The following is a 27,942-nucleotide window of genomic DNA, read 5'->3' on the forward strand; positions in this document are numbered from 1 at the left end:
TGTAATTGGTTTGGGAAAAAATTAAGTGATGTTATTGTCTTGTCTTTGTGTGTGGCGTCCTTTTATAATAAACATCATCATCATCATCATCAGCCCATTAACGTCCCCACTGCTGGGTCACGGGCCTTCCCTATGGATGGGTAGGGAGATCGGGCCTTAAACCATCACACGGGCCCAGTGCTGATTGATGGTTATTGACGACTGCTAATGCAGCCGGGACCAACGGCTTAACGTGCCTTCCGAAGCACGGAGGAGCTCGAGATGAAAACTTTTTTTTTGTGGTCACCCATCCAATGACCGGCCTTTGCAAAAGTTGCTTTACTTCAACAATCGCAGACCGAGCGCGTTAACCGCTGCGCCACCGAGCTCCTTATAATAAACAATTTCTATTCTATTCTTTAAAAGTGACTTGACTATGATGACAAATGGCGGTCCTATATCTTTTCCCCGGCTGGGGTGTGGTTAAGTTTTCAATACTACTTCACTACAAATAAAGTCAATTACAGTTCGATGTATCCGTTATTTGGCAATTTATCTTTTAATTGGTGTCTGCGGCGTAGAGACCTGTGTGAAACCGCATTCACGGATTTATGGATAATTATTTATGTAATAGTAATGAATCGATTTGTAGCTGCTTAGTAAAGTAATTCAACTAATTAGACTGGTTTTAAAGCAATGCGGATGGTCAAACGAATGTTTAGTTCATCGCGGATGTTTACCAACAGTAAATTACCAATCACTTCCCTAGAGTTTAGGTATTCCGTTTTCACGAGAACTGCTTCCATGTTCGGTATTTACAGAAGCGAACAATCTGGCCTTCCAATCCAAAGGGAAAATAACTGAATTATATTTTTTTTCGGGTATACAGTCATGAGCAATTTCATGTAGCCACTTCAAAACCCTGTCGCACTGTCATATTTGACATTTAATGAGACTTACGGTTTAATTTGTCAAAAAAAATTAATGTGACATGGTATCAAAGTGTATACATATTAGTATTCGTGACCGTACATGAGATTCGGAGGTCGTTGATATATACATTAAAAACATCGTAAGTTTTTAATTTATATATCAACGACCTCCGTGGTCCAGTGATTGAGCGCCGGGCTCACGATCCGGAGGTCCCGGGTTCGATTCCCGGTGGGGACATATCACAAAAATTGTTGTCCCTAGTGTGGTTGGGGTTTGGCTGGCTGATCACCAGATTTTTCGAAAGTAAAATGATCCGTGCTTCGGAAGTTACTACTTACTGATGTAAGTAAGTAGTCGTGACATGAGCCATGTCATGGGCCTTTGGCGGCTCGATAGTAACCCTGACTTTGGTTGGTACTCCACCTCACAACCCACACGGTAGAAGAAGAAATGTATTATAATATCAAAATTTCAAGTTTGGTGGCGAAATTTCATATTATTTTTTCGTGAAAAATTGGGTTCCTACATGAAAAAGATCCAAAAGGATCCTCGGTTCCGACATGAAAAAGGATCCAAAAGGAGCCAAAAGGATCCTTTTTCATGTCGGAACCCAATTTTTCACGAAAAAAATATATGACAGTTTGCCACCAAACTTGGCACATTTTGATATTCACCCATATGATCGAATATTAAATTCAAAATTCGAATGAAATTCGTGGTCAAGAACAATTTCAACCTTCTGGTACTATTAAGTTGGTCGTAGTTAGGTCGTAGTAGACAAAGTGTTCATTATTCTACAAAGGATGCAAATTCGTAGGAAAGCGGAGTCAAATTGCTACCTACGTAATGGTTATTTACATGTAATTGTGTTGAAGCCATTTTTACTTATGATTCAACTTATTTGGTACATTATGAATTTATGAGGTATACATATACAGGGTGTTAGTGACAATGTAACAAAAACATTGAGGGGTGATTCTGAGTACCTATCCATAATTCTGAGTTGATATCAAGCGGAATTTTCCGTCACAAAACTATAGAACTGAAAAAAATTGAAAAAAAAACTAAAATTTTTGTTAATTTTTCCGAGAGAAAATTCCACTTGATTTCAACTCAAAATCCTTGATATTCGTTATGGTGTCACTAACAAGCATACGTACTTGTATGGCTACCTGTACTTACTTGTACGGGGTGTAAGTGGAATCGTAACAAATACTGAGGTGGATGATTCAGTTCATTATTCTGAGTTAAAATCAAGTGGAATTTTCCATCGCAAAAGTATAGAATTGAAAACAATTTCAAAGAAAATAAAAAAATCATGAATTTTGCGACGAAAAATTCCACTTGATATTAGCTCAGAATCGTGGTCTGAATCATCCCCCTCAGTATTCGTCACGGTGCCACTAACACCCTGTATCTACATAATTATGATCGTGTTCATTTTCGAATTACCGCCGTTGCACAACGAGTTCTTGATTGACCGGAAACCTAATTTGACAGTTGGCTATGTGATGATGTTGTTAATAACTTTGACATTATCAACATATTATTGGATTACGTACAGTGATCGTTATAATTTGATCCAATTCCGATTTCGTGTACACTTACGTAAAATAGTAATTCCCGACACAAGTCTTTTTAGTACTTAATGGGAAGACTTATTCACATATTGTTATGATTATGTTATCTGTAGAGGAAACAAATAGTTTACTTACTTACTTTCCAAACCTTTTTTGACGTTGCTTATTGTAGATTTGCCGCAGATGGCATTATCTACTTGGCTTGGCAAATGGGGAGCGCTGAAGGCTCTCACCCGGTGCAGTTGGGCGCGAACCTCGGCTCAGGGCGTCGTCTGAGAGGAAAAATATTTGAAAGAATTAATCGACCCTAGTGGGTCAATAGCGATAAGCGCTGATTGAGGGAAATCGTCGACCATGCCGGCGGGGTCGGTATCGGGGTCCTGAAGTATTTGATATATTAAGAAGTGTCGCGAGCTGATTGGCCGCCTCTATGGCTAGAGTAATCGGGTCGGCGGGATCGTATGTTATATTTTCGTCCTTCAACTTTCCAAACCGATACTGACTGCAAAACCACACATTTGTATGCAATTTCGTGTCGAGTTGAATTGGTTAGGGCCGCCCTCGTACCACCTAATGTGAGGTAGTCATTCCTATATGGAGTCTAATCGATACGATTGCGGAACCATTTAGATAACAGTTTGGCGGAATCGTATTGGTGTTCGTACCTATGATACGTAAAGGTGAGTTTGGCAAGTAAGTTTTTAGTTTGTGCAATGTAACTGTTATATATAACTAACAATATATATTTTGAAACAAGTAATTGTATTTTACTGTCAATTTATTGGCCAGCAAGGCACGGACTCTCAAGTAATATAATAAAGAAGAAAGCGTTCCATATCACGCAGAAATCGATATGCAACATTCTCCCTAACCTAACCTCATATAAACACAGCCTAGACTAGACTGCACTTAATGAATACCTTAGCTATATTAGATATTAAGTGTTACAGTAACCATAATAGAAAGAAAGAAAAGAAAGAATATTTATTTTAATACTAATGTTTTCACATAGTAAAAGGAAATATAAATAATTAACCAAAACCTATCCTATTGTATTGTTACAGAGGCCAACACACAGCGTCTTTCGACTGTCGTCTGTTTAGCGAGAGATATCCAGAGTACTGTTTCGTGTACGTCTCACAAGCGGTCACTGGGGCCGTTGCTGATGTGAGGATGGACTGTCTGCCTACCTTGCCGTTATCAGGTACGTTTAGAACGAAAGAACGGCCCCCGTGGTCCAGCGGTTGAGCGTTGGGCTCACGATCCGAAGGTCCCGGGTTCGATTCCCGGTGGGGACATATCACAAAACTTACTTTGTGGTCCAAAGTTTGGTTAGGACATTACTGGCTGATCACCAGATTGTCCGAAAGTAAGATGATTCGTGCTTCCGAAGGCACGTTAAGCCGTTGGTCCCGGTTACTACTTACTGATGTAAATAAGTAGTCGTTACATGAGCCATAGAAAAAGAAGAAAGAAAGAAAAATGATATTTTATTTCTATAGACGCCTCAATACAAACTTCCTATTTTCCTATTACATAACAAAAAGACACACAAACAGTTACCCAAAAATACTCAAAGACTTAATATGAATGTGTAGAGGGCGTTCAAAATAAAAGCTCGCTCAGCATTTGATAAGCTCTCGACACACAGCCAGCGTGACAGAGCGCTATTGCGACGCCAGTGCACAGCTAGTACTAGGACTTAGGAGAGATGTCACACTGTGGGCACTTACCGTCGTGCTAACTTACCGTCACGCCAGGCGTGTGTCGAGATGTTGGATAATAGTTTGGGAATTTTGAACGCGTTGTGAAAATATTGAGTAAGTATGACGAATATTTTGCGTTGTTACATCTGCTGTTGTTTGTTTCAATATAAAAGATAAAACGAGAATTTTCAGACTAGTATTTGATTTACCTAGATGGCGGCGCTGGCGGGTGGGGCGAGTGGTCGGCGTGGTCTGCGTGTCCGGCGCCGGCGCATTGTTCTACGCGCACGCGGAGCCGCCACCGCTTCTGCGACTCCCCGCCGCCCGCTTATGGGGCTAAGTATTGTGAAGTAAGTCCCTTTCTTCTGTACTATATATTTTGTAATGTCTTAAAAAACTAAACAACAAGAATCTCTGTAGCTGATGTAATACTCAATTCGAATCAACTCTGTTATTTACGATCAACGAATACTATTTTGCATGTAACCTCATTTTAAAGTCCTCTTCATAAATACATGAAGTTTACTTTTCGAATTCAAATGTCAATAAATATTGCCTAGTAACCAAACAGTAAAATAACCTAGCAACAAACAATTTTATCAATACTTTGTCAGTATTCGCGCCGCTTGTCACGATCTAAGCTGAATATTTTATTATCTTTACTTAACATCACCATTGTTAATAGTGTTTGTAGTATAAAATATTTATCATGCCGCCCAAAGAGAAAAAAGACGATAAAAAGAAAGCAGACGAAAAACAGAAAGGTGGAACGTTCACTGAAGTCGAGAGAACGTTTTTGGAACTTCAGTTAGCGGAGTGCAACAGGAAAAATGCAAGACTTTTGCAAGCTGTTTCTGATTACGAAGCCCGAAACGATGAGTTACAAAAAGCTTACGACAAGCTTGACGAAGATCGAGCTGATATTATTGCCTACTTGAAAAAAACACTCAACGTGAAAACCGAGGAAAACACTGAGCTACGTGAAAAAGTGAGAGGATTAGAAGAAATCAGAGAAATAGAAACGCAACAGTTCAAAGAAACTGTTGCTGAACTCGAAAAGAATTTCAAGATTATGAAAGATCAGCTGACCTCCGAAAATAAACTGTTGGCAGGAAAGCTTAATACTCTTGAAGAATTTAGAGCTCTAAGAGATGATCTAATGAAAAAGTTCGAAATGCAAGAAACAGCATTTGCAGACCAGGAAATGAAATATAAAAGACTTCTCTATGAAGCTGAAAAGAAATTTGTTATTGGGAAAGATAAGTTAAAAAAAGAAATGGAAGCAAGACTTTTAAAACTCGCTCAAGATTTCCAAGATGCCACTGAATTAAGAATAGCAGCTTCTACTCATCGAGTTATTAGAGAGAATATTGCGATTAGCAATGAATTAGACAGCATCTTACAAACGCAAGCAAAATTAGCAGATTTAAATGAAAAGTACAAAGAAAGTGAACGAGCGTCTCGCGTTGCAAGGGAATTAGCGGAAGAAGAAAGGGATAAAGCAATCAACAAGAATGTTGTTCAACTGAAAGTCATTGATCAACTAACAAACTTGTTCCAAGAAGCGAAAAAAGAGAAGGCATTGTATCATAAGAAAACCTTTGACTTTGACACACTTCAAGCTAAACTTCAAAAATGTTCAAAGGAAAATGAGAATCTTTCATTACAAGTCCGCATTTTGGAACAAAACTTACATGCAAAGATGACTGATCAAACTAAGTCATTTGTTGAAGCTACTAGAGTTAATAAAGAAAATTCTAGGCTTAAGAAAATACTGAAAGAGGCAGCTGCGGCTGTACAAGCCGCATTAAAGTTAGACGAATGGGCTGCCACTGACCAGACACGAGAAATGATGGACAGACAAATCTTGTTGGCGAGTTTGCTTGAAATTGTAACTAAATATCGTGATGTACAACGTGCTGATTCTATGGACACACTGGCATCGTTTGAGAAGATTTACGAAGAAGGTGACCTTGGATTCATACCCAAACCAGTTGGAGCTGGGAAGAAGAAGGCTGATGTGGCTACTTTGGCATCTAAAGAATCGAAAGAATCTGTGGACAAGGGTACAGAGAAGGGCAGTTCACCATCGGTTTCAACGTCGCAGTCGTCTCTAGCTAGTTTGAAGACTATTCCGAGTATGCAACTGATTCCACCATCTGAAGGCCAAGAAGCAACTTATAAGGATAGTCTTCCATCATTTGCTGAGTCAATAGGGTCGTCAAGTGCATCAAGTGCAGCAGCCGAGGATGTGGTGGATGAAGCAGAGATGGACATAGAACAGAAACTAGCTGCTAGTAAATTAGAGATCCAGAAGTCTATCATGGCAGAAATGGCAATGTCAATGGCGTCGATAAAATCGCAACCTAAATTTGAAAAAATGTCTAGGTCGGTCATGGATGCAACTGATGACACCGAAGAACATGAGCGTAAAGAAGGTGAAGAAAAAGTTCACTTTGAGGGACCCGAGGGTGAAGCTGAAGAAAAGACTGAGGAAGGAAAGGAAGGCGAAGAAAAGGTAAAAGAAGGCGAGGAGAAAAAAGAAGAGTAAATATGTGAATAGTTTGCAAGTCCTGTAACTGCAAGTGAACTAAAAAACAACATTAAAGCTCTGTATTAAACCTTTATTTGTAACCATATTATTGTAATGTATTTTTATAATATTTATTCTGGAGTTTCTATGAATGAAATTATGGAATATGATTATACTATTGCTTGTCAAATATTTATGTTAAATAAATCATTTTCATTTTACCGCTTTATTATTTTGCCAAGACGGCTGGGTAATGATGACAAGAAATTATGTTATTTAGTGGGCTCTCACAACGTACAATTTTATAAGAAAATAATTTGCAACTAGTTTTAATTTTTGAGAATCCTGAGACAGATAGGTTTTAAAAAACATCGCCCTAATTTTCATGCCAAAATGTATTCTACACTTTAATTAAATTAAAAATATACAGGGTGTTAGTGACATCGTAAATAATGCTGAAGAAGATGATGACTCAAACCATGATTCTGATTTAATATCAAGAGTTCCTGTCGTAAACTTAATTCACCTGAGCTAATTCACCTAGGTGCATTAAACAAACTTTTAGTAATCTTTAATCACCTGTTTATTAAAATTATTTTCATATTCGTACAGTTTCGCTTAAATTTTGAAGAATTTGACGCTTCGATGCGCTTCTCGAATTCAAACAAATTCTTAAACATATTCGAAAATCATTGATTTAGGCCTATGCTCGGATTCAAACCAACTGGGCTACCACAGCTTTAATACGAATTTATGTACTCTTTATTAATTTAAAATATAAAGGAACAATTTATACAAAGAAACAGTTAATTTATCCTTCCATAAAGCATAGGCAAGTTCATTACTAATTGGGATTTCTCTCGACTAACCTTAAACGCCGTACTCTAAAATTCAAAAATAAGTCGGTAACTTAATGAGATTTTCGATCTATTTCTAGATTAGAATTTTATAATCTAGCTTTGATCCAGTCAAATACCCTGTTCCTTCACAGGGTCAAGCAGTAGAGCTGGCAGCGTGTGAGTGCTCAGCACGACCATGGGCGGGAGACTCGTCAGTAGTTGTGGCTGAGGTGGGAGCGAGGTGTCGCTGTGGCTGCGTGCTGCATCTCGCACCGGCTGCAAGGTTGCTGGCTGGTTCAGCGCGAGCTTGCCCTGCTAGGTCCTTCTGGTTGCTGCAGGTCAGTTTCTTATCTTTTTTCTCATAAGGACAGATTCTCAAAAAAACAAGTATGGTATGTTCTTTCAACTAATTAAAATTTAACTGCATGACTGTGTTAGTCATCATCAGACGATATTGAAGTAGTTATGCTAAGTTTGGGAAGAGTTTTGCGATCATACCATTTAATGAGTTTTCCCTAAGCGCAGTTCTACGAAACAAATACATTACGAAACATCCTATTCACGAATTGTTATTGATGAGAGACTATTCACCAACTCTGGTGTCAAAGTTATTAATTATGCTCAAATCTTCGGTGTCGAAATAATAAAATTAAGTTGATAAGACCTCTGAATAATTTTACTTGAACAATGTTGTTTTCTAAACTGTTTAAGATGTTTAAAAATACTAAAAGATTATGATTATTGGGGTCGGAGTGTCGAGGTGCATTTTTTGTAAACAGTACAAAAATAAACGGAGTGAAAAAAAAAAATATCCGTTTTTTTAAATTTATTAGATGAACTAAAGGCCGCAGAGGTCTGTGTTGATATATGGTTAAAGGCAACATGTAAGAAATTGGACCAATATCATTCACCAAAAGTTATAAACTTAACAATTGTAGCTCAAATATAAAATGTTCAAGTTTGCTATCTTTTTTTTTTGACTTGACTTATTGTAGATTTGCCGCAGATGGCATTAACTACTTGGCCGGACAAAGTGTTACTATTGGTAATAAAGTATTATTATACATTGTTTGAGGGTTACGCGGTTATTATCATAATTAAAACACATAAAACCGAGTCAGATGATTCAGAACATTACTACATCAAATGTAGAAACAAGCGGCAAAGAAAGAGGATAGACAGATATGTTTGCCCTTAGAAAATTTATGGATCTACTTACTCGACTCTAATTTCAGTCATCCCGTGATCATGCATGGCACTTGCAACAGTGTTGAAATATCGGGAGTCTATATTTATTAACGCTGTAAGAACCCGGTATTATGTGTTTTAAAAGTATTATTAGACAAGTTTTATCGCTCTTAACTTAAGAAGCGGGTAAAAGGTCCAATAATGGACTTTGCAGAACAGGAAATTGAATTTCGCGCAGCATTTGCTGTTAGCTAAACAATTCCAAGCTTTACTAGACTCTAGCTAACTAGTAATAGGTCCATCCATGGCTTTATCGGGAGCTATTGGACTTGTAACTATATTACTGACATCGATACTCAGACCGTAGTCCAAAATACAGGGTGTTAGTGACACCGCATCGTATACTAAAGGGGATAAATTCAGCTCATAATTGAGTTAATATCAAGTGGAATTTTCCGTCAGTAATTTTCTTTTTTACAAAATATTTAAAGGTAAAATTTCGGTTTAGGAATTTCGTCGTTTCCTTTTGAATATACTTCCGAGAAACTCTTTAAATTCTTTGGAAAAAGGGTTTTATAATTAATAATGTTATATAACAATAATTCAATAGGTATCTTTTGTATCTTCTTCTTCTAATTGACAGAATGGTTTGCCAGGTTAGACCAACCGACAAAACGACATATATCGTCAGAATCGATAAAATCAAAATTTTATTACATTGCGCATGTTAGGCCTGCAGGAGGTTTAAAAAGACCACAACGAAGAGAATCGTCTAAAAAGGAATATTGCGATTTGGTATTTGCGCGTATAAAAGTTAGTACATGAAGAAATATCAAATAACCATCCATTATTTATTTAAATTATTCACAAATATTTAAAATTAATTACTTATTTAATTATAATTTAATACATCTTATAATTACTATATTACATTAATTAATTACACACTTAAAAAAATAAAAAATAATATCAAATTGATATATTGCTTTTTTAGATGAATTTTTAAACCCCCAACTAATAAACTTTCAACTTCAATTATAATTTCATCTTCGTCAAGTCGTTGCCTCTACATTGTTTGGTCGGGGCTTCATCCAATTTCCTTGTATTATCAGTTTATTACAAATTGTCCATTTTCCACCGATGTTCCTTGTTTGCTGATCACATCCGGAAAGCGTCCGCCTTTACAATTAATTTGGTTTGGAAATTTCGTTTGCTTCGTTAATTTGAATAAGCTTCGCTCAGGAGACTTCGGAATTTGAGTTATGTATAGATAGTTCTGAGGAGCTCGGTGGCGCAGCGGTAAACGCGCTCAGTCTGCGATTGTTGAAGTTAAGCAACTTTCGCAAAGGCCGGTCATAGGATGGGTGACCACAAAAAAAAAAAGTTTTCATCTCGAGCTCCTCGAACCCGGACCTCCCTCTAACCACTAGACCACGAAGGCTGTTGCCGACGTTGCTTATTATAATGTTTTTTTTTTGAGTTGTTTCAAGAGCATCTTTTTGACCGTTTTGATATCATCATAATATACATGGCATCACGCCTGCATCGCCGAAGGGGTAGGCAGATGTGTATAGTATATGCCCCCACTCCTCGCCAGCTATGTTTAAGTCCCATGTAATAGCGGGCGAGCCTATTGCGATTCATAATTCATTTATTCGCTCTAAAAATGGTAGGTACAGGTTGCATGCGGCCAGCATTTAGCATTAGGTCAACATTTTTAGTTATGAAAATTATAAAATATAACATGCAAATAATAATGTCAAGAAGATATAAAGTTATAAAAAATAAAATAAATTAACGAAAATAACAATAAATTTTTATTTATTTATTTTATTTTATTTTATTTTATTTATTTATGGAACTCCAACACAGTACCTCAGTAGTATATTTAATCTTAGCAAACTACAAAGTAATTCGTTACAAAACCAATAAACCGGACATAAATTATGATCTAAACATGAATTCAGTTTTACGACTGAAGAGAACAAATAACAAGAACAAATCAATGTATCTATACATTAAAAGTTATTTGATAGCTAGTGGAACATATGTCATTTATACCATGTTTTCTATTATTTACAACATTAATCTTATGATAAGCTTTTTTACATAAAGCATGAGTTTCAAATTTATTTTACATCGCAGATGTTCCCAATTCCTCGAAGTTTCCAATATAAAATATTACATTTACAAGTTAACGGTCTATCACCAGGTGCCAAAGGAGGCTCCATCATAATTTAGCATTGAAATTCCTCAAGTTCTAATCGCTTCTTTGTTCGATAGCGGCAAATGTTGCGGAATAAATCGTCTGGACTGGTTTTGCTTAAAAAAAAACATTTATTTCGGGTTTTTCCCATAGCAATTGTTAGTAACAAAAGTCTTATATCATCTTATCTTATCTAGCCTAAAGTGTCCCACTGCTGGGCAAAATGTTAGTAAAAATTACAATTAATTAATCAATTATATCAATATCAATATTATATCAATTATTATTATGATTTGAATATGCTTTCCTTTATATTTTTTTTTTTCGAATATGAATGTTGGTACTGACGAAGCCTGTGGTGGATTTACATTCTGTTTTTTATTATTATTGTTTCTGAATAAATAATTAAGATTAAATAAATAAATCAATTAAATAATTATACAAATTAGTGTCTTTGGCAAATTGGACGCGGGTCCAGTGCTGCATAATAGCACTGTCCATGTTCAGCCTACAAAAATAAAAACAAAAAAAATACTAATAAAAATACTTTTGGTCAAAATATTGTATTAAAATAATGCATAATACGGGTACCAGACTTGTACCGGACTTAAAGTGCCAGTGCGGCACTATTCCCCAAACGATCAAACATCTTATATCGTGTTCTGCGTGCCTAAAAACCTGCACGCGATACCTGTTGCCAAGTTTTGGACCGATACTATTTAGTTTACCATCGACACGACAAGAAGAAGAAGACCAACGAGTTATTAATTTTTCTTAAATGCAGTTTCACTAACACAGTTGGCTTGACCATTACAGACGGCGATACGGCCCACCTCCTATCACGTTTTGGTCTAACTGAAAGCTCGGCTCGGTGGGTACTTAGTTCATCTTGCGATGGATTTACTTATGACTATCCCAATGGGATATAGTCGTGTATAATAATAATAATGCGGGTAAGGCGGGTAGTACCGCCTCGCAGAAAGCGGTGTACACCTCTCCACACCCTGAGCTGCTCACAACCATGTTGCTGCCTTGCCGTCCAGTCGCGTCGGCTAGATAAGTGGCCCGTCCTGTGAGTGGCGAGTCACCTCTTGCTCATTGTATCTTTGTTGTTAACATTGACCGAGCAGGCGCCATAGTCCCCCACATCCCCAGTATCCGGTCCACTAACCCCCAACCCAATAGCCCAGTTCCCTTTGTTCCCATAATCTGCAATACTTAGTCCTACATGAACCGGGGATTGTCTTTGGATGCACTCCCATAGTTTCACTCCCTCTCTACGTGTTGGCTTCGGCCCCCGCACGCCTTCCAAAAGAGAAATGGAAATGACATGCAATACTAATTTCTTTATTGAGGCATAAAACACCGTTACAATTTACAACTAATACGTCAATAGAACATACACGTTAAATTAACTATAATATAGAAGTAATTATATTGTTAATACTGTCAGTCCTATTAAAATTAGCGGTTTGCGTTCCGATGTACACAGAGCCATTATTTAAAAATCGCACTTGTTTCGTCCTCAGAGATTGCTTTCAGAATTATCAGAGATTACTTTATGTTATATTGTTAAGAAATCAGAATCATTTATTCAACGTAATTATCATGGATAAACTTGTTGAAGATCAATATAACATTTTTGAATTTACGTCATTTCGCAAGGTGTTGTGGTTGAGGAGAACAAATGACAAGAAACTGCAACAGCAACACATCTTTTAAATCAATGGGGGTATACATATATTACAAGTTACTTAATAATTATAGGATTACATTCAATACCAGTCATTTTTATCACTTATAATAAGCTCTTTTACATAAAGTAAGCTTAACATGTGCTTTAAAATTATTTTCTGTCAAAAAATATTATTTAGTATTTTATTGTAAAAACGTCATAACCCCAAAAAAGATGAATTTAATTTATTGTATTACTTTATAAATAAAATAAATAAAATGAATAAATAAAAAACATGTGAATATTCAACAAAAATATTATATTTTCAAAACGGTAAAAGTTCACGAAACCCCTTGATACTTCATAGAAAATGTTATAAAAAGTTGAATGCTAGCGAATTCCTCCGAGGAAATGTTGGGAACGTGACTACTTTGACATAAAGGTCGAAATTCTTCGGATGACATGATAAAAATATGAAGATTTCCTGTAGTATAATAGAAGAGTCGAGTTTTAATACATATTTTTGTTATTGAGCCCAATGTAAGGGGAATAATTATTATTCTTTGCCATAGCGTGGCAAAAATATTATTAAGAATTCGCAGTGTAAAATCTGCCACAACAGCCGTTACCTTTTTTAAAAATTGAAAAAGCTACCTAATCTTTGTTGAACATAATATTTATATGCGGTTAAAATCACAATGAACTACTTTAAAACAGATATACTTGATATATATTACTTATTTGACCCACGATCCGTAGTTCCCGGGTTAGATTCCCGGTGGGGACATATCACAACAAATACTTTGTGGTCCCTAGTTTGGTTAGGACATTACTGGCTGATCACCAGATTTTCCGAAAGTAAGATGATCCGTGCTTCGGAAGGCACGTTAAGCCGTTGGTCCCGGTTACTACTTACTGATGTAAGTAAGAAGTCGTTACATGAGCCATGTCAGAGGCCTTTGGACACCAGGGTTGATGAGGTTGGTACTCCACCTCACAGCCCACACGATAGAAGAAGACTTGACAGATTGATCTAAGCCGAATTTTAAAATGATTTCTATTTACATAACGACATCTACTTTTTTAAACTTGTTTAGTAATAGCTCCACTGCTTCTCAAATTCCATACCCATCATTATCGGCACTGTATATTTTGTGAGAGGCTGCAATTTTACCATTATTAAGATACTGCATAACTGCTTTAACAGCCTCCGTGGTCTAGTGGTTAGAGCGTTAGGCTCACGATCTGGAGGTCCGGGTTCGATTCCCGATGGGGACATTGTCGAAATCACTTTGTGAGACTGTCCTTTGTTTGGTAAGGACTTTTCAGGCTTGAATCACCTGATTGTCTGAAAAAGTAAGATGATTCCGTGCTTCGGAGGGCACGTTAAGCCGTTGGTCCCGGCTATTAGCCGTAAAAACACCTCCACCAACCCGCAGTGGAGCAGCGTGGTGGAGTATGCTCCATACCCCCTCCGGTTGATTGAGGGGAGGCCTAGCTGTGCCCAGCAGTGGGACGTATATAGGCAGTTTATGTAAGATATTGCATATACGTAAAAAATATTGATAAATAGCTGATCATACTAAAATATTAACTAATCTACATTCATATAAACTGTCGCTGTGTGATATATAATACTTCATTCCAGATTGATAATACCAACACAAGTAGTTAGTTTTAAAATAGTTCTTATGTGTCATAAATTTCCGTGTGGCTTCACAGCTGGCGAAATATTTGTACTAAATTCATTCTTGTCAGTATTGTTAGACTGTGTCTATAATAGTGTAATTTTCTTTAATGTATAATAAAGACTTTTGAAAAAAAAAGCTTTTAGGTCCATCTTCCTTGCATGATCGTCTATATTAATTTTTTTGCCCTGCAGAATTTAATGCACAACATGACCGTTTAAATATACTATCGCGGAGCTCCGTTTTTAGTAAAGTTTTCGGACAAGTGGAGTGCAAAGTTGAAGTATGAACTATTTGCTCATACTTGTATGGCGCGCGTTTTGCGCTTACGTTGCCCTTCCAACCTCTTTCTACTATTCCGTGCGTGCTGTGTTGTTTCTTAAGCCCCTGTGAAGGTTAAATTACAGACACAAATTAGAACATTACACCACAGAGTATGCGTGCAATAAATCACCTACACAGTCTTCGTAAAGCCAGCCAAATTGGTCCCAAATTCAAATATATTGCGTTAACGTATTCATGTGCATAATGACTTAATACATCGAAGCTTAATTTAGAGCAACTTTAGAGTGAAATTGTAATTCAGGGAATTGAAAGCGCGTTCGAGTTCGAGAGATAAGTGGGATTCAAAGAAAGGTCCATATCGCTTTATAGTGTGATTAGGCTGTTTTGTACCCTAGTCAAATGAGATACTTTTTACGAAACGTCAAAACGAAAATTTTCAATGAGGGACTTTCCAATCAGCGTTCCCCAAAAACACGATAGATGGCGTTGTTAAGTTTTTTCTTCGTTTAAGTGTTAGTGACATCGTAATGGAAACAGGGGGGTTAAAATGGCCACATCGAAGCAATTCATCTAATGTCAAAAAGCAATATTACTATTTGACATTTGTTTGCATTGGGCACTTACTTTTATATGCGCAAATGTCAAATTGCAACATTGCGTTCTCAGATGAATTGCTTAGATGTGGTCATTTTAACCTCCCAGATCATGATTCTGAGTTGATATCAAATGGAATTTTCTGTCGCAAAAGTGTGGACCTAAAAAAAAAGAAAATGATTTTTCCGACAGGACCAGAACGCAATTTTGACCACAATTTTTTACGGAAATTGAAATCAACTTGTGTATTTTAACAAAAATCACGACAGAAATTTACTTTTCAAAATGGCGCTAACATGCTTTGCACTACTTATAGACTTTTTATTTTCTATGATCTTATTTCGTGAAGTGCTTTTGTCTATTGCCATTCTTTAACCTTTCTTTGAGGGAAAATATCCCAATTTCTCCAATTATTACTTAGGGCTGTCTAGTTTTAGTTACGTTTCAATTAAAACTTAGTGATTGAAAACTAGGGTCTTCTCTTGGTCTTTTCTGATGGAAAGATCCATTTTGTTTGTCTAACTGCTTCAAGTTAATGTCGGGATTAAGAGGAGTAATTGGACTTTAGCTCTACCTCTAGAATTGTTTATATTGTAGTACATTTTAAATAATTGAGTGTTTTATCACCTTTATTGTCAGCGCTATTATGCCCAGCGTTCTACTTTATCGAATAGCAAACTGATTTTGATCCCTGTTCACTCGTGGAGTCTTTCTTAGTCCTTCAGGTTATGACTATTTTTCCTCTGAAAAACAAGAAGATAAAAGATGGTGATAAAAACATTCCTTAGAAAAAATCTTAAATGCTACCGGATCTGCTGGAAGAGATTAATACTAGAAATAAGCTGAATCATTTGTCTTGTTATGTTTTTTTTATTGTCCAGTATACAGGTTGTTAGTGACATCGTACTGAATACTGAAGGGGATAATTCAGACCATGATTCTGAGTTAATATCAAGTGGAATGTTCCGTCGCAAAGTTCAAATTTGCGGCGATTTCATTTGCGATTCGGGTTTTGCGATTTTGATTTTTTGTGTTTTTTAAAATTATTTTCACTTGATATTAACTAGTAGATATCAATTTCCTGTCGGTAAATTCATGAAAATGTTAAGTGTTTTTTTTTTATTTAATTTCAGTTCGATACTTTTGCGACGGAAAATTGCACTTGATATCAACTCAGAATCATGGTCTGAATCATTCCTCAAAGTTTTCGTTACGATGTCACTAACACCCTGCATATGGAATGTTCATCACATGACTACCTTACACCATTACAAGATACTGATTGTTTATCATTGTTCCATCACAGGCAGAAGAAGGATTGGTGGTTCGGCTGAGGATAGAAGCAGTGCGACTTCCATGCGCGGGACAGGCGCTGAGAGCGAGGGATGGAGACTCCCTAGGGTCGCCGCTGCTGGCGTCCTGGGATGGACCTGATAGCTCTGCCGTGGTACGTGGTACTTTGGACCTATTACTACTAGTAGGATAACTAAGATAATGTTTTATCTGATGTTGATATTCAGCCCACTTTTGTTGCAGCTTTTATTGACGAAGCAGTAATATGCTATTCTCAGGAGTGTTCCAAAGTGGGAATGTCTCTGCTGTTATAATTCCTTAATAGTTTATAAAGACTGACTGCTTTCTTTTTTACCGACTTCAAAAAAGGAGCAGGTTCTCAATTCGACCGTGTTTTTTTTTGCACTTTACTTGGCACCAAGTTCAGAATTATAAAATTAATTAACTAATTGGAAATACGTACTTATTACTTTATACGAAGTAAATTTATTTATTGCTTTTTAGTTTTGCGTTTGAAGTCGGTGTTTTTTTTTGTTAAAAAATTTATTTTATCAAATTATTATTCCTTGTACTCTGTTCCATCTGCCTAAAAGCTAAATAATAACGCTCTTTTTACAAATCGTATTAAAAACTGGGGTTTACCTGGTACAAAATTTGAGACAACAGGGGTTTTTAAATGGCCACATCGAAGCAATTCATCTAAGAAAGCAATATTGCTATGTGACATTTGTTTGCATTGCGCACTTACTTTTATATGCGCAAATGTCAGATTGCAATATTGCTTTCTTAGATGAATTGCTTCGATGTGGCCATTTTATCCCCCCTGGCCTCTGGTAACAAGTAAGCGAGAACCTCGGCTCAAGATGTTGTCTGAATATATTATATCTGAACGAAGAGGCCTGAAGTGAGCCGATAGCGAATGGCACTGAAAGAGGGAAAACAGTGACTATATTGACGTGGCCAGTAACGGGGACTTGAAGCGGGAGAAATGAGCAGGATATTTGCAATGTACGGGGGAGACAATGTTCAATGGAGGGCATGGATAAGTGTATCCTCTCGTTGACTTGTCGCACAACGTTGACACACTTTCGGACAAAATGTGCATAAATGTGCAGTGTTCCAGTTGGTGAAGCGAAAACTTAAATGATAACACGCCTCACGCCTCCTCGAAACTATGCCAACGCGTCCTTATTGCATTTAATCCGACCCTAAGTACACCCTCGCTTGCACTACCTCAGTATACGGTCACGAGTATTAATATGTATACACTTTAAAACCATGTCACATTAATTTGTTTGACAAATTAAACCATAAGTCCCATTAAATGTTAAATAATTATGATATTGCGACAGGGTTCTAAAGTGGGTACATGACTGTACATACAGCTTTAATATTCATCTGCTCTTCCCTCAGGCTAACGACGTGGAGACCACGACGGACTCCACCGGCGTGGTGGAGATTGCCGGTGGCCGGCACATACTGGTGGAGCTGCGGTCTGGAGACACCAGCGAACGATGTGCAGGCGGGTTCTTGGCACATGCCACGCAAGTTGGTAAGAAATGTGTTATGTACACTCATCCATGATTCGGGATTTGAGCTAAGAAAATCGTCAGATAACTAAATCTGAAAGCAGACCAAAGTTCTCCTGCATCGTACATGCTGTCAGAGTTTTCAGTTTTGCACATACATACATAAACTCACGTCTATTTCCCACTGGGGTAAGCGGGAACTATATTGGAATTATAATCACTATCACAGAATAGAGAAGGTATTTATGTTTTGTCTCCAGCCCGCCAGACGTCCAAGAGAGTTTGAGTAAGGTTTGTTGAGAGTTTTGTTAATTTGAAAATTTTGATGGCGTCACCACAAGAAATCATCGGGAAATGTCACGCGTCCTAACAAAAATTGAATCTCTCTGTTCTCTTATAAGTTGGGTAGTGATTATAATTCCATATAAAACTAAATATATTGACAGCGCCTATGATACAGGAGAATTTTGTTTCGCTGGCACTTTTACAGACGCATTGGTATTTGTGACTACCAGTTGTGAGATGTTGACTACCAATCTACCTGAAAAGCTATCCATTAGGATCCTTTCTTACTTTCAAACATGGAACGATATTGAATCTCCTTTTATTCCTAGAACCAATCCGCAACGCATCAGCGGCGTGGGCGTCGGTGAGTCATGTGCAGTGGTGGCGCAGCGGCGGCGGCGCACGCGGCGCCGCGGTTGCACTTGCAGCGGCAGCAGCGCTCGCAGCGTTGTGCTTAGCGCTGCATTCAGCGCACAGGACGAGGGCTTACCAGCGCGCTGCAGATAAGGAGTCGCTCACTGATAGTGACGGTGAGACAGAGATTTATTTATTTATTTTATTTATTTATTTATTTTTAGGAAGATTTACAGACAAATAACATTAGTGAATAAAACTAATTGCTTAACTATGTGCTAACAAAAAATCTCCACAGTTAATTAATATTAATTGTATGTAAATTAAACAGTTTATGCTTATGCCACAAACTTAAATAATAATAAAACGAATGCACCTATTCGGTGGTTTAAACCGGTATAGGTGCAATAGTTAGGAACCAACTAGTCAACAAAGTAATGCTGTGTTATATGTTTTCTTACAGTTGATGTGCTTGTACAGAATAGGTCGATGTCAATTATACCCGAAATATCATTAAATTGCTTGATGGTGCGTAACAAGAAAGAGTTTCGCCTATAATTAGTTATAGCCATGGGTATACGTAGGATTGGCCGTTACCTATATTTTAGTAGATCCGTACGAAGACTAAGCTTGGAGAGCAATTCAGGGCTATCAATTTTATTATTAGCAATGTTCATGAGATAGCAAATATCACTTACCTCTCGACGTATATATAACGGTAAAAAGTGAAAGTGATAGAGATGGTCTTCTTCTCGTTTTAACTATCGTTGTAAGGTCCACGCCTGTCTTCAACCTTGGTGTCAGAGTTATTGTTCATCTGTCTCGGCTAAGTAAATTGTTGCCAGGACCAACGGTTAACATAACATAACAAATACTTTATTGCACAAACAAAATAAAAAGACAAAATTAAAATAGGAAATTAATATAGGAAAAAAAAAACAAAATACAAAACAAAAGAGAAATAGAATGAATACAATAGGCGGCCTTATTGCTAAGTAGCAATCTCTTCCAGGGAACCCGGGTTCCAGGTTTCTTTGGACAATCAGGTGAATTTTCCTGCAATGCCCTGACCAGAATAATAAGTGGTTTCACAAATTAATTTTTAGCAGTAGTGTAATATCTCTAGTGAGAATCGAATCCAGTACCTCTATACTATCGAACCCATTTGCAACTTGACCAGGATACTGTTGAGTCTAATCAAATATAACTTAAGCGCCCCCATTTTCCTCCATGTTTTCAAGAATCGTTATGTTAAAACTTACAGCATGCTCAGCATCATTGGAGCTTGGTGGAGCAACAGCCGGGTCCAGGAGTACTCTGCTATCGGAGGTGGTGGGGGGAGGGGTGTCGCTTCGGCGTCTGCTGCCTTCAGGGAAGACCAGACACACCAGGCTCAGAGACTCCGATCGAACGTCCGAACATGTGGATCAAAGGTAACTATTAAATCGAAAACATATAAAAATAAATAGACAAAAATCGTTTATTTTTGAATAATAATCAACCACTATTTAGATAAGTGGTATGTATGACTATCATTGAGGACATGATTAATTGGTCTCACAACCCGTACGAAGGAGATACTACAAACTCTGGTTTCCTAACAGCTCCCCATAACACTTCTGTGATAATTAAGGTTTATCTATACTCTCTATAAGTCACCGATATAGCTCGGAGAATTGCAAAGCTGAAGTGGCAGTGGGCAGGACACATAGCGAGGAGAACCGATGGCCGATGGGGCGGAAAGGTTCTGGAATGGCGACCACGTGTCGGACGACGCTCAGTGGGTAGGCCCGCTACAAGGTGGACCGACGATCTGGTCAAGGTCGCGGGAAGCCGCTGGATGCGGGCAGCGCAGGACCGATCGTCGTGGAGATCCTTGGGGGAGGCCTATGCCGAGCAGTGGGCGTCGTACGGCTGATGATGATGATGATGATACTCTCTATAGACTGATAATGTTATAAATGACCATAATCCTGGAGGTGGAGGCCTTGAGACCTATATCACAGAGATCCTAGTTTAGGATCCAGCCTCTACAAATGCTATTAATGTTTATGTTATAAGTTATTATGAATAAGATTATGTTATTTGTAGATTAAATAAATACTTTTCTTACTTACTAAATAATTATTTAGATATTTATACTGTTTCAAGGATAGCCAAAGGTCTTTGTATACTTGGCAAAGGTTCTCTCAGAACCTACCAATTGTCAGAGTTGTAAGATCTACTATAGATCTCAACAATATTATTATCACGGTAAGTAATTACTCGTGTTTAGTAGCTAAATAAATTAGGTACTACTAGGTATTTTACGCTACAATTATATAAACAAACAACTTCCATATCAAAGAGGAACATCAAGAGAATATTAAATAATCACCCCTTTTTACTTCACTTGACTTTAAAGAACGGGTCCCAATATACTACCCTGCGCAATTAACAAAAGCTGAAGTGATCATTCAAATGCTTTGGCTTCGTACAAACAAGCAAGAACAACATTATTAGGCAGGCAGAGTCCTCGTTAATCGTCTCTCCAATTATCCAATACTATTGTTTGATCACGTATCGTTCGTTCACCGGATAAACAATAGAGCATTGTTTACTTGCTATTGTAATAGGATGTTTGTTGGTTTTGATTATGCCTTTAATTGTTGGTATATTTACTTTGTTATCTGTTTAGCAATGTGTGGTCGATGTAAATGAGTACCTTTCGTGGAAGTATTATGACTGAAAATGTATGTTTGGATTGAGCGTGGGATGTACAGGAATACAAATAGGTTATCGGAAAATATCTTGAAGGCACTTTCGGTACAATCTATCTGTAGCTATAAAAGGAATGCCCAGGAAAGATAAACAGCTGAACGCGTTCTGTTTTTTATTCAGTCCCATTCCAACACAGAAGTACAAAAAAATCTCTAAATGGTTCTCAGTCGTAACGAAAGTTAACCAAAAAAGCATAATAAAAAAACAAAAGCTTACGCCTATATCCCAATTGGGGTGGTCAGAGGTACATCTATCGAAATATGAACTGAGTACCCACACATCACCGCGCTTTCTGTTAGACCAGCATAATAGGTGGTGAGGTGGTGTTTACCAAATTAGTAATAACGTATAGTTTGTCTCTTACTTATCTTTTCTCGAAACTTTGTACTAATTGAACAGTTTTCTACCCGAATCCAGGGACGAAGAAGACCAGATGACAGACGTGGAAGCTGAAGCTGACAACGCGAGTGACACCAGTGAACGCAGTGCGGCCAGCCAGCAGACAATTACTCCTGAAAACATATCCTCGCGCAGTGTACCAGCTCCACCTAGTGTTACACCTTCACCACTTCGAAGGTCGCATACTTTGTCTACTGATGTCGGGCCTCAGGTTAGTGTCTTATATGTATAATCAAAATAATCATCATCCAATGTCATAGCAATTGACGAAAATAAAATAACAATTGATAAAAACGGACCAAGTATGGTTTGTGAAACGGATATGGAACTGGACTCGATATAAGAAAGTTCTCAATTCGAGCAAGATTCTTACAATTTATGTGGAGTAGCCGGTTGATTGAGATGAAACCTGTGCCTAGCAATGGGATGTATAAAGAATGTTTATTTTACCGTCAAATGTTGACTTTTTAATAAAGTTAAACTTTTTTTAAAATAATGTCTTCTATTTTCTATTATAATTTCTAAGGTAAAATCTCCCTCACAACATTGCACGAGCGAGACAACAACAGCGGAGCTCAACACAAGCGTGACGAGTGTGAGCGAGAGAGATGACACGTGCAGCGAGAAAGACAGAGATAGCATGTGGGAGAAGGATCGCAGTGAAAGCCGAGCTTCGTCTTCTACTTCCGCTGCTACTCTTACTAATGTGAGTGGTATTTTTTGGATTCTGATCAAGTAGGATTCTGATCAAAATTGTAAGAAGGGTGCTTTAGCATGTCTCTTTCAACATGGTCTTAACGAAGGGCAAAAAACTACAGAGCATCTTTATTCTCATAACATAGCATCACATGTTCCCCTACCAATATCATTTTTTATTTTATCCAATGTATTTTATTTTTTCTCAATCATGTATATGCTTTTGAATGCTGTATAAATAGATGTTCTTGTATGTATTTCCCCGATGCCAGGAAACCTAGCATCGAGACCAACCAGTCCCGGTTAGCGATGCTATTCGTGAAAACTATTCCCAAACTGGTATTAAGAAAAAAAATAAAAAAAAATCATGTAAAATAGTATAAAAACTAAACCTGGATAAATCAAATTCATTTTAAGCAATACCACATAGCCGATGTGGTTTTCACTCGACTTTTTCTATCGTCTCATCGATTTGCTTATTTGCGTCTTTTGCAGTATTCTGCTGAATTATTTTTGCGACGGAAAATTCAACTTGATATTATCTCAGAATTATGAGTCGAACCATCCCCCTCAGTATTCGTTACGGTGTCCTCTTCCACTCAAAGAAACCATTTCGTCCACCAGGGCTGGTACTCTCCTGCTCTAAGCGGCGTAGAAGCAGCCAGGATCCGAGATAACCCTAAGCATACGAAGGAGAACTGCAACCGGCGTCTACTTCGCTCTGACTTGAGTCTCACTTCACACCCTGAAATGGAAATCGATTACTATGATTACGAAGTCAATAATGCGGGTAAGATTAGTGGAAAAATAATCTTTAAGCTTTATGAATTCAAAGATTAAATAGAAGGTTATTAGTTTGTTAAGAATCTTTCAGTGCGTCTCATCGGGGCTTCGGGGGACGCAAGGGCTGGTAGTTATTATTGTCAAAGAGTAAGTCTGGCAATTCAGAAAGGCAATGCTGCCAGGTTGTTGGGCATCTTGCCTGCTATGTGACGCAATGGAGGAGGTGTTTTATTTATAAGTTATGTGTTTGTTTTGTTTTTAATTAGTAAAAGATTATTTATTGTTTTTGGCCCAGATAAGGATAAGATCTTTTTTACCTTTATCGGGTTTAGAAAACATTAACAGTTTGCTTTTATTAGGGATTTTAAATCTTAAAACAATGTTGACAAATAGTTAACAGATAATCATCATGCGATAGCATAATCTCCTACTGCCCGAATTAGGAATATGCCCAATATACAGAGATAAAAAGAGCTCTATTACTAAAGAATTTACTAAAAATGAATTTAAAATCACGATGACGTGATGAGTATCACAAGCTCAGGAATAGTGAGGAAACCCACATTCCCGAGAAACCTAACCTCTATTGGGCGTGTTTTCCCTTGTCGGGTCGGAAGGTTAGAATAGACAGGCTTCAGTAAAATATATTTCAGCTAAGCGGACCCCGTGAAAACGGAATAACGTTGATGAAAAGATAAATAAAATATAAATTGTTTACAGGGTCAGTGCCGGGGTCTTATTTAGGAATGGATCCTGCTTTTCTTGTTTGGATACCTCCGCTGGAGGAAGGAGACATTCTGAAAGAAATCGACAAAGCTCCAATTTATGAGGTACTTAAGCGAATACTTTTATTTTCTCACTTCCTTCCTTCCTTTTAATGCTAACACGGAAAGCTTGCTTGTCGGATTTTCCTGAACTATATTCTTGAAATTATAGTGTTATTACCTTTCAAAATATAATAATATTAGTATCTACTTCAATAAACATACAGTCTTTTATGATTAATGATGATAGACGACATGCCTAGAATCCACATAATTACATATTCCTTGCACTTATAAGTACTTATCTTTTACACAAATTTACAGGAAATTCTACCAAAGGAACTTCGCCCAGACCCGGGCAGTAACACCGAGTCTCCCGAAGATCGACCGACCTCAAGCACTCTCAAGAGAAACTCTGACAACCGCTCGATCAAATCGAACGATTCAGTCAAATCTACCAGAAAAGTCGTAGACAGGACTAACATAATACACCCTCTGAATTTCAGTATTAGCGACCTCCAGAATTCGCCAAAACTGAACAAGAGAAAGAAGAAAAAAGAGGGAAGTGTTGTTATACCTATGAGGGACTTGACAAGCTCTCCTATAAAAGTCCACAGGAGAGAGAGAAATGACTATGATAACAACGCAACATTGAAACGAGTCAACGACACGGCAAGAGAAACGAATACTGATACTTTGAGAAGAACTATTGATATGTCTGACATAAAGTTTGCTGACGAGAATTCTGATTCGTCAAATGAAATTAAATTTGCTGATGACTCGCCTGATAGCAATAAGCTTGGTGAAAAATTTGATGTTAAAGTTTAGAATTTTCTGATGAAATGACTACCTGGATTATAAATGGGGGTTTTAAAGTGATAGGTAACAGGAGTTAATTGTTTAGAGTTCCTTGTTGGATGATCAGCAACTTGAAGTGAAGGATACTTTAAAAAATCTTTACAAACAAAAATGCCAGTATTTTTACATAGTACTCGTAATTTAGTTTAGACTTGACACTCTAAATGTCTCTTTGGCTACCAACTTCAATACAATATAAATGATCCCTCCTACTTGTTTAGGAATGTAATTATTCTAGGATAATGTCTTTTTATGACACAATTACGTCATCATCGATATAATATAGGTAAGTTCAATATAAACTTTCACTACCAAAGATTAGTAATTGAAACCCCAAAGATCATATTCCATTAGATTTTTGTAAGGACCAAACTGTGAATAAACCTGACATACCGTCTTTCATATCATCAAATCATTTTAGATGTAACAAGCATTCTATTTTTAAACGTTTCATGCCATATTCACCGTTTATAAGGTAGTGTAGAGTAACTTTTATAATAAAATTACTTGTTTCAATGATGTGTAGTTCTGTAGCCGCATTTACGTCGTCACTTGTAGCTCTCAGCTCATTATGTGTTCCACTTTGCACTGTAAATACAGCATTACCTGACTGTGTTTGTAACTTTATTTCGATATTCGTTTAAATTAGAAGACTGACGATATCGGGCAGTGCAATATCTTTCATATTCTGCTCCTTTGAATTAATTATTCGAAGAAGGATGAACTATGTAAGTAGTCAATTGGTTGCCGAGTATAGAATTTTATGTAAAGCGCATAAACATAGGTCGGGCGCATATAATATTTGTATGATCATTTGCAGAGTTTGGGTTTAAATTTTGTGTGTCTATTCAATCATTCAGGGTCTATCGGCTACTAAATGTGTTGCAGACTGTAGTAGAGAAATCAACTTGTGTTTTTTATTAAAATGTAATGTATTGCAATGTAATTATTCTAGTCATTTATTTTATTCTAAATTATCACTTATGTATTATAATTATTTAATGTTAAAGAAATTAAATTATTTATTGAAGTACATTTTTCTGAGGATGTTAAAGATACACTACCAGACTTTGTAAGTTATTTGAATGAGAATTAAATGAGTTGCATCCATCTAATTTTAGTTGTTTGCTAAAAGCTGCTGCTTTTGCTGCGTATATGCCAGTCATGCGAACTTACGAACGGATAACGAACTCAATTCGACTATATCGGATTCGTAAAATAAATATGAACTTATTCCTTTATAAGAACTCGTTCGGTCGACGTATGCGCAAAGCAAAAAGTTATCTTGTATGGAGTGATGTACAAGTATGTAAATAACAAGAGTTGGAGTAAAATAAATGTTTTGTCTTTTTTGTTGTGTGATTTCTCAATAAGAAACTTAAATCCTTTGTTTATTTTAAAAAAAGCTTTATTTAACGTGTCAACTAAGCCATTGCATTTATTAATTTATTTATTAGTAGATTATTTAAGTACGAATAGCGTGTTATTTTTAATAATATAAAAAAACTATTTAGCAATATTCTTTAGTGTTTTAAGCGGAAAATGTTGTTTCAAATGTTTAGTTTGTACTTCCATTAAATGTTTTTATTTTGTATTTGATATCGTTGTTTTATTTGAGACTTTTTATAATTTACCTTTAAAGCACATAATAATTAGTGTAGTTTTCAACTACCCAGTCACAACAGTTACTTTTTACTAAACGTCAAACACGGACTTATTATGGAATTTGTATGAAAAAGCAACCCGTGACGTCATAGAAAAACGTGACAAAATGTCGCACTTATCGGTACATTCTTTTTTCTTTTTGGTACATTCTTCTTTAATCATAAATACGAGTAAGTTAAAAAGAAAGAAATAAAACGTTTTTTGTCACCTATAGATCTCTCTTTATTTAGTAATCTCTCTCTCTTTATTTAAGAGCTGCGCTCTTGTCGGTGGAGTAATCAATTTAGTAATCAGAATGTCATAATTTATCTATGACCTAGGAAACTACCCAATTACTTACTAATCAAACTTCATTCCTGGGTGAATTTCAACAAGTCTCATTTTTTTATCATTTCGGTGAGATTTTTTATTTTAATACTTTTCTTCACATATTTGACGACAAATAAAACTTTAACCTATTTTGAATTATGTGCGTGAGTGGGCATCAAATACGATCGAAACTTACTGAGATATTTAAAATTGAATTTTTATGAGTCCACTGAAATGATAAGTACCCACTGAAATGATATAAATATACACCGAAATGATATAAATGTACACTGAAATGATAATGAGTCCACTGAAATGAAATTAACCCACGGAAATGATACAGTCAAGAAAAATTGTGCTGCTTAGCTAGGGTTCCGTACAAAGTGAAGTTTGATTTATACATAAATAGCCTATATACGTCCCACTGCTGGGCACAGGCCTACTCTCAATTAACCGGGGGGGGGGGGGGGGGAAGGAGGGTATGGAGCATACTCCATCACGCTGCTCCACTGCGGGTTGGTGGAGATCGATTTATACATTCTTAGATAAATAGTTCAATACTTGCTAAATAAAAAATAGTTTAATACTATTTACTAATAGTAATAGATTGTTGTTCGTTTCTTTCATCGAGCAATAAAAAATGCATTTAGTTGTTGTCAATATGTGGAGCCGTGGTAGCTAATAGGTGGGTGGTAAGGTAATTCATGTTTAGATCAGAAATGATTGTCACATGCTCAGCGGTGAAGAAAAACATCGTGAGGAAACCCACATTCCCGAAAATTCCATTTTCGGAGGTATGTGACCTAATGTGTATTGGGCTGGTTTCCCCTTCGTGGGTTGGAAGGTGAGACAGGCAGTCGCTTCTGTAAAATACTGGACCTGTCAAATCTTCAAGTTAGGTAAGCGGACCCTGTGAAAAATAAGTATAATGCTAGGGGGATGATGCTTATTGTCAATATGTCTTTTTTGTGGCTATTGTAATTGCTTCTTTATTACTTACCTACATTTTTTTTAAATAATATAGGTTCACGTAGGACCACA

The 27,942-nt window shown here is 36.9% G+C and overlaps 1 protein-coding gene across 1 annotated transcript in view; it reads left to right on the top strand.

The window, feature by feature from the left end:
- The window catches only part of LOC126371640 (uncharacterized), a 342,871-nt gene extending 316,621 nt beyond the window's left edge, over positions 1-26,250 (top strand). Inside the window, exons 8-19 of the mRNA XM_050016953.1 lie at positions 3,557-3,696; positions 4,412-4,548; positions 7,723-7,908; positions 16,513-16,653; positions 17,913-18,051; positions 18,643-18,843; positions 19,932-20,100; positions 21,845-22,037; positions 22,353-22,532; positions 23,147-23,312; positions 24,026-24,135; positions 24,394-26,250. Of these exons, the coding sequence (XP_049872910.1) occupies positions 3,557-3,696; positions 4,412-4,548; positions 7,723-7,908; positions 16,513-16,653; positions 17,913-18,051; positions 18,643-18,843; positions 19,932-20,100; positions 21,845-22,037; positions 22,353-22,532; positions 23,147-23,312; positions 24,026-24,135; positions 24,394-24,897 (2,266 nt within the window). The 3' untranslated portion in view covers positions 24,898-26,250. The remainder of the gene's footprint in view (positions 1-3,556; positions 3,697-4,411; positions 4,549-7,722; positions 7,909-16,512; positions 16,654-17,912; positions 18,052-18,642; positions 18,844-19,931; positions 20,101-21,844; positions 22,038-22,352; positions 22,533-23,146; positions 23,313-24,025; positions 24,136-24,393) is intronic.
- The last annotated feature ends 1,692 nt before the right edge of the window (positions 26,251-27,942 follow it).

The sequence above is a fragment of the Pectinophora gossypiella genome, chromosome 12 (assembly GCF_024362695.1).
Source record: "Pectinophora gossypiella chromosome 12, ilPecGoss1.1, whole genome shotgun sequence".
Classification (NCBI taxonomy): Eukaryota; Metazoa; Arthropoda; class Insecta; order Lepidoptera; family Gelechiidae; genus Pectinophora; species Pectinophora gossypiella.